Raw genomic sequence first — 7,801 nt, 5'->3', positions numbered from 1 at the left:
GTATCAATTGCATTTGATAGTGGCTAATTTCTGATAACAAGAGGAAGTTGTGGTAAAGAAGAAGAAGAAGAGTTTGGATTTGATATCCAGCTTTATCACTACCCTAAGGAGTCTCAAAGTGGCTAACAATCTCCCTTCCTTCCCACAACAAACACTCTGTGAGGTGAGTGAGGCTGAGAGACTTCAGAGAAGTGTGACTAGCCCAAGGTCACCCAGCAGCTGCATGTGGAGGAGCAGAGACGCAAACCCAGCTCACCAGATTATGAGTCCACCGCTCTTAACCACTACACCATGCTGGCTCTCTCAGTGAGACAAATTACACCCTTACTGTAGAGTCACTTGAAGCAAATTAACATTTCCTGTTCAACTTGAGTAATTTCTGTGATTAAAATTGTGAAGGTTCTCAAGTCTGACAACCAGGCAGACACCTCTGCTGCTCTATGAAAAGCCTCCCAGCTTAACTATGCCTTCCAAACTTAGGCACACATGAAAAAAGAGATAGACTTATTCAGTATAGGAGAAAGCCAGTTGAGGAGGAACAGTGTGAAGTTGTCCTTTTGTTGAACAAAATATTCCAATGTGACCAATGTTGCCTGTCTTGAGGAATGCTTAGCAAACAAGTTTTCAGTCTCGTTTCTCTTCTTTTTCGAATTCCATGGCATCTTTACTCCTCCCACAGCGCTATTTCTATGTCCAGGAGCACAACATGTTTACTCAGCCCACAGAGGTGATTTGCTATCCTCACTCTGCCTTGTCTGCAGGGTGGAAATGGAACTGTTCAAGCATGCCAGATGCATAGCTGCCAAGTTATCCCTTTTTTTCAGGGATTTTCCATTATGCTGAATAGGCTTCCTCGCGAGAAAAGCAAAAACTTGGCAGCTATGGCCAGATGTTCTCAGGAACCGGGCCTGCTCGTGAGAGATAGCTGCCCCAACCTTCCTTCCCACTGTCTGCTTCCAGAAGGCAACTACTGGAAAAAACCCCAGACCTACGTGTATGTGTGTGTGTGTGTGTGTGTGTGTTGAGTATCAGTTCACTAGGCTTCAAAAAACCTGAATTTTTAAAATGTCTCTACTTTTGACGCATATAGGAGACCTTCAAGCCAGGCTATCCTAATCTTGTACTATGAGCGGTTACTGTATCTTTGTCTCACAAAAACACATTCCAGAGTGTCTGCATAAGAAAGGGAGGCGTGCCTTGCTCCATGTCCTAAACTCCCTTTCTTAAACCCATATAAGGAAAGTTACAGGTAGGTAGTCGTGTTGGTCTGCTGTAGTCAAAACAAAATAAAGAAATTCCTTCCAGTGGCACCTTAGAGACCAACTAAGTTTGTTATTGGTATGAGCTTTCGTGTGCATGCACACTTCTTCAGATCTAGAAAGCTCATACCAATAACAAACTTAGTTGGACTCTAAGGTGCCACTGGAAGGAATTTTTCAATATAAGGAAAGGAATGCAAAGGGGTCATGTGCAGCGAGGTGCTGCTTAGAGAGAGTTCTTTGTGTGCTTGCTTAATGTATATGCAATTAAGGAAAGACCATAAATGGTATGCTAATAGGGTGATTTAGCCTAGCATAGGAGGGATTTTGCCGCAGTTTATGCATATGTAGTGCCTTAAATTTATGCATATGTATGGAGTAACAGACCCGGTAATGGACAGAACAAAAGGTAACAAAAAGAAAAAAGATAACAAACTTCCAAGAAATTTCTCAGAAATGATGCAAAATCTTGAATTGATAGACTCCTGGAAATTTAAACATCCTACCCAGAAGGACTATACGTACTTCTCCTCTGTATATAAAACGGCATCTAGAATAGATACTATAAGGACACCGAAGGAATTGATATCTAGAATCGAAAAAGTAGAAATACTACCTAAGATCCTGGAAGATCATAACCCAATTAAAATTATAATAAAGGGGAAAAACCAATATGCTGCAAAGAAATGGAGGATGAATGTATTTTTACTAAATAATGAAAAATTGTACAAGGGGCCTCTAAATTAATGAAAGAATACTTCGACATAAATGTAAATGATGAGGTAGATATAAGAACTGTATGGGATGCGGGAAAAGCGGTGATACGGGGCTACTTTATCCAACAAAATTCAATCCAAAAAAAAAAAAAAGAGAGAGAAACTCAAAGTGAATTTATTGGAGGAAATAAGAAATAAGGAAAAAATGTTATATAAAACAGGAAGAAAGGAAATCAATCAAGAATTAATAATTTTAAAGACAAAATATGAAAACATGGTTGATCAAGAGATGGAACGCCAAATTCAATATTGAAAATATAGGAATTTCAAATGGGCAAATAAAGTGTGAGGGACAAGGGATACAGGGAAGTCCCTCCCATCTTAAGTTCCAGCCCATCCCCAAGCGCTGGGGAGAGCAGGGAGAGCTCTGCCTCCAGCGGAGAGTCAGGAAGTGGTGTCCGAGGCTCAGGCAAGGTTGCGGAGCCCATGCCCCAGGTGGGACAGGAAGGTGTGAGCACGGGGGGGGGGGAGGCCAATTCCCCCAACTCCGGAATTGAGACGCAAACGTAGGGGGAAGAGGTTGGGTCTCCCAAAGCTTCTTTGCTGGAAGAAAACGCGCCAATCTCCATTCGGAGGTTCTGACACCTCACCGTAAGCATGTATATAGATCGTTCTGACCACTGTAAATAATCAGCACTCAATAAAAGTCTAAAAAGACTATGCTGCGAGGAGTCGTTACTCTAGAGTAGCCACATCAGCACCTCTGACACCAAGCAAATTATTAGCATGGAAAATAAAGAAGCGACAAAATCAAAAATTTATAAATAGATTAAAAATCCAGGAAGAAATCGTTGACAAACCCCAAGATATAGTGAAACAATTTGAAAATTATTATAGGATTTTATAACAAAATGAAGATTCGGCTATAATTGAGATTGAAAAGTTTTTGGAAAAATATAAAGTGCCCCAAATATCACCGGAAAAAATAAAATAAAAAAATTAAATAAAATTATTAAATCAAGAAATTACCGAAAATGAGATCAAAGCAAGTGTTACAGGAAATAGGTTTTTCCTACTTTCTTCAGTTTAAGCTGGAATTTTGCTATAAGAAGCTGATGATCTGAGTTACAGTCAGCTCCAGGTCTTGTTTTTGCTGACTGTATAGAGCTTCTCCATCTTTGGCTGCAGAGAATATAATCAATCTGATTTCGATGCTGCCCATTTGGTGATATCCATGTGTAGAGTCGTCTCTTGTGTTGTTGGAAAAGAGTGTTTGTGATGACCAGCTTGTTCTCTTGACAGAACTCTATTAGCCTTTGCCCTGCTTCATTTTGAACTCCAAGGCCAAACTTGCCAGTTGTTCCTTTTATCTCTTGATTCCCTACTTTAGCATTCCAATCCCCTGTAATGAGAAGTACATCCTTCTTTGGTGTCATTTCTAGAAAGTGTTGTAAGTCTTCATAGAATTGGTCAATTTCACTTTCTTCAGCACCGGTAGTTGGTGCATAAACTTGGATTACTGTGATGTTAAAAGGTCTGCCTTGGATTCGTATCGAGATCATTCTATCATTTTTGAGATTGCATCCCATTACAGCTTTTGCCACTCTTTTGTTGACTATGAGGGCCACTCCAAATAGGAATACAAGAAAATATTTATAATTCAAAAAAATTGTCATTATGTTTTGCTCTTGTTTCTGTTTGATGTTTTGTTATTAATTGGTGTTTATTTTGTTTAGTTTTACTTTCCTTGTTTGTACATACAACCTAGCAGTTCGAAAGCACGTCAAAATGCAAGTAGATAAATAGGAACCGCTACAGCAGGAAGGTAAACGGCGTTTCCATGTGCTGCTCTGGTTTGCCAGAAGCGGCTTTGTCATGCTGGCCACGTGACCTGGAAGCTGTACGCCGGCTCCCTCGGCCAATCATGCGAGATGAGCGCGCAACCCCAGAGTTGGTCACGACTGGACCTAATGATCAGGGGTCCCTTTACCTTTACCTTACCTTTGTTTAGTTTTACTTTCCTTGTTTGTACATACAATGTACAGATTATGTTGAATCTTATATGATTATAATTTTATATGATTTACTATCATTCATTTCTCTTTTCTTTTTCTTCTCTTTCTTCTCTTCTTTTTTTTCTGTGTATTTTCTTCTTTCTGTTTATGTTATTGGTGATGTTTTGACTTGTAATGCTGATCTGTAATGTTGAAACATAAAAATAAAAGCTATGCAAAAAAATTATGCATATGTAGTGCCTTAAGAGGGACGCAGGTGGCGCTGTGGTCTAAACCACTGAGCCTAGGACTTGCTGTTCAGAAGGTCAGCGATTTGAATCCCTGTGACGGGGTAAGCTCCCGTTGCTTGGTCCCTGCTCCTGCCCACCTAGCAGTTTGAAAGCATGTAAAAGTTCAAGTAGATAAATAGGTACCGCTCTGGCGGGAAGGTAAACGGCGTTTCCGTGTGCTGCTCTGGTTCGCCAGAAGCAGCTTAGTCATGCTGGCCACATGACCCGGAAGCTGTACGCCGGCTCCCTCGGCCAGTAAAGTGAGATGAGCGCCGCAACCCCAGAGTTGCCCGCAACTGGACCTAACAGTCAGGGGTCCCTTTACCTTTACCTTTACCTAGTGCCTTAAGAGATAACAGAAATGTATATATGAAGGAGCCCCTCCCTTTTCTCAGGGCTCAGACTTTGGAACTAGCCAAGCAATAAAACTTTTGTTATTCCTCATTCTCTGCGTGGAGTTTTCTTTCAGCCCAAACGCTGCTGTTTTGCAACACTACTGTTTCAGAATAATCCTATGGAAAGACACAGGGCAGGGCCTAGAGGCCAGACTTAGATCTTATGTAATAATGTATATTTCTCTCTTACTTGTTTCTTTTGTTGGTTGTATAATCCTTATAATGAAGCCATAATTACTTTTGTTTATGATTATCTACCTTATGATAGAATATAAAAAATAAAACTATACATACATTCAAAAACCTGTATTTTGTCAATGATTCTTAAAGGAATTGTATGCTTGTGAGGGGCATACATTCCATCAAATGAAAGATTGGAGGAAAGAATAATGAGGCAGAAGAAAAGTAAATTGGTTGCTAATATGTTGATGATGCTGACCATATAATTTCTCTCCTTCCTACAGTGTTCATAATATAGTCTTATTTAGATTATGAAATAATAATCAAGTCCAAAACGTTAATGTGAAGTATGTTCCCCCTGGGTTCAATTACATACCATTCCTTGCGGGATTCACCTCTGGGCTTATCTTGCTTACTCCAGAAGGACCTACAATACAAATGCAGCTTACAAAAAAGGGAAAGAAAATGAGAGCAAAATACTTACCTTCTTTATCTCAAGGGCTAAGCAGGAGACTTTTCAGTTTACACGGAAGTGAACTAGATTTCAATTCATTTCCCTGACCTTAAAAACAAACATCACTCTCTTAACACCAACTTTCCTGTCACAATTTCTTTGTGTTCTGGCTCTGTGATGTATTTTGGAGAGCATATTGTCAGTCAGATCAACATTAGGAGAAGTATCACCAGGTAAGCATTTTAGTGAAAAGGGGATGGCCATGCTTTGATTTCTCAATACTACTCAATTCATACTGTTTCGAACACTTGGCCTGATGAAGAATAGAGGCATAACTATTCAGGGCTTTGGGAGTAAGTGAGCTTATTATCTGCATGTAATGCTACAGCTGTACAGTTCAGATTCAATAGCTCTATAGCAGGGACAGGGAACACCTGGCCCTCCAAATGCCGCTAAACTACAATTCCCATCAGCCCCAGCAAGTCAAGCTGGTTTGTGCGACTACCTACAATTGAGATGGCAATCCTATCTTAATTCTTCTTTCTTTATTTTCTTGATTAGCTGACTAAAGAGAACTGAAAGGTTAGGAGAAATTTGTATTAAAAATTTATTTTGGGAAATGAGCCACCTATACTTAAAACTACTGTACAAGTTTACAACTTCTAACTGAGAGTGGAGGCAAAGCATTTCCACAGTGGGTGGTTTGTTTGGGTTTTTTGTCCTTCAAATGCATACTCAGATATTTGTGGATGAGTTTATGACTTTCACAAGATTATTATTTTTTTACAGAGTATCTACTGAAGAAGGAATGGATATCTGAGTGTTCATTCCAGATAACCTTTTTGATTTCTTAGATGTGCATTAATGTGGGTTTTGAATTTCAGAAAATTATTATTTAAAGGTAGTTGTAGTAGTAGTCATAGTTATCATCTTGCCTTCTACGAAAGTTTCTCAGGGCAATATACCCTAAAAATAGCACACAAAAAAGAAGTGTGCATGCACACGAAAGCTCATACCAAAATAAAAACTTAGTTGGTCTTTAAGATGCTGCTGGAAGGATTTTTTTATTTTGTTTCGACTATGTCAGACCAACACGGCTACCTACCTGTAACACACAGCAGGTATCTTCAAAACTCAAAGCAAAGCAAAGCAAAACAGGCACTCATGGTCCTTACATTTGTCTTGGCTATGTCTTCTGTCTTGGATAGAGCAGTTTTTTAGGGATGACCAAAATCACATCCCTCCTGCTGTGACATATTTCTAAACATTTCATTCTTTTCACCCTGCAGGAAAATGTTATGGCTGCTGCAAATGAGACTGTGGTCACTGAGTTCATCTTAATTGGATTTTCAGAATACCCCCGAGGTCAGGCTGTATTCTTTGGGTTCCTCTTGATTGCCTACCTCATCAGTGTACTTGGCAATGGACTTATTATCCTGCTGAGTATAAAGGACCCTGACCTTCACACTCCCATGTATTTCTTTCTTTGTGTCCTCTCCTCACTTGACCTTATCCTTACTAACAATGCACTTCCAGATATCTTGGTCAACTGCTTCATTTACATGCCCACAATTTCCTTCTCTAGATGCTTAACACAGATGTACATTGGTCTGTTAGTTGTCGCAACAGAATGCATCATCCTGGCCATCATGGCATATGACCGCTTGGCAGCTATATGCCAACCCTTATACTACATGCAGATCATGAGCTGGAGAGTTTGCATAGCCCTGGTGGCTGTCTCTGTAGCATTTTCCTTTCTCAACACCCTAGTCACTGTCCTGTTACAACCTAGTGACTTCTGTGGCCAACACATCATCGACCACTTTGCATGTGAGTTACAATCATTCCTCAAGTTGGCTTGCTCAGATACACATATCAGTGAGTTATTTATGCATATTTCCAGCCTTTTTCTCCTAATACCACCCTTTGGTTTCATAGTTGTGACATACGGGCGCATAGGCCTGGCTGTACTGCGCATCCGTTCAGCACAGGGTCGCAAGAAAGCCTTTTCCACCTGCAGCTCTCACCTTGCTGTCGTCAGTGTCTTCTATGGCACAATCATGATCATGTACTTGAGGCCACAAGGGAAATCGGTTTCTGAAAAGGACAAGCTCATATCTCTAATGTACGGAGCTTTGACACCTATGCTCAACCCTTTGATATATAGCCTGAGAAACAGGGATGTGAAGGGTGCCTTTTGGAAACTGGTTGGAAGGAAAATATCAGAATAAGTATCAAAACATTATGAAAAGGCCATAGCTTTCAATTACTATTATTAGCATAGGTCTGATCTGAAGATACTTGAGGGGGAAAGATGTCCTTCACCCATATTTTATTTGATAATGACATTTAACCAGCCCCTGTTCCAGTATAGCTCTCAGCTCTGTTAACCAGTTTCCCTCCCAGAGATTAATGTCCCCTAGAAGTGTCCCCCCCCCCATCTACATCCAGAATTGAAGGAAACTGCAGCAAGAGGTGACAGCTCTGGACTTGACCTACTTTGAAACCTTTTC

At 40.3% G+C, this 7,801-nt stretch overlaps 1 protein-coding gene across 1 annotated transcript; it reads left to right on the top strand.

Moving 5' to 3' along the window:
- Window positions 1–6,577: 6,577 nt before the first annotated feature.
- Window positions 6,578–7,519, top strand: LOC118083273 (olfactory receptor 13H1-like). The gene has a single exon (XM_035111937.2). The coding sequence runs from the start codon at window positions 6,587–6,589 to the stop codon at window positions 7,517–7,519; it is 933 nt and encodes a 310-aa protein (XP_034967828.1). The 5' UTR covers window positions 6,578–6,586.
- Window positions 7,520–7,801: the final 282 nt, after the last annotated feature.

This window comes from Zootoca vivipara, chromosome 9 (genome assembly GCF_965207765.1).
Source record: "Zootoca vivipara chromosome 9, rZooViv2.hap1.1, whole genome shotgun sequence".
Taxonomy (NCBI): domain Eukaryota; kingdom Metazoa; phylum Chordata; class Lepidosauria; order Squamata; family Lacertidae; genus Zootoca; species Zootoca vivipara.
This window is presented reverse-complemented; position numbering and strand designations above follow the sequence as displayed.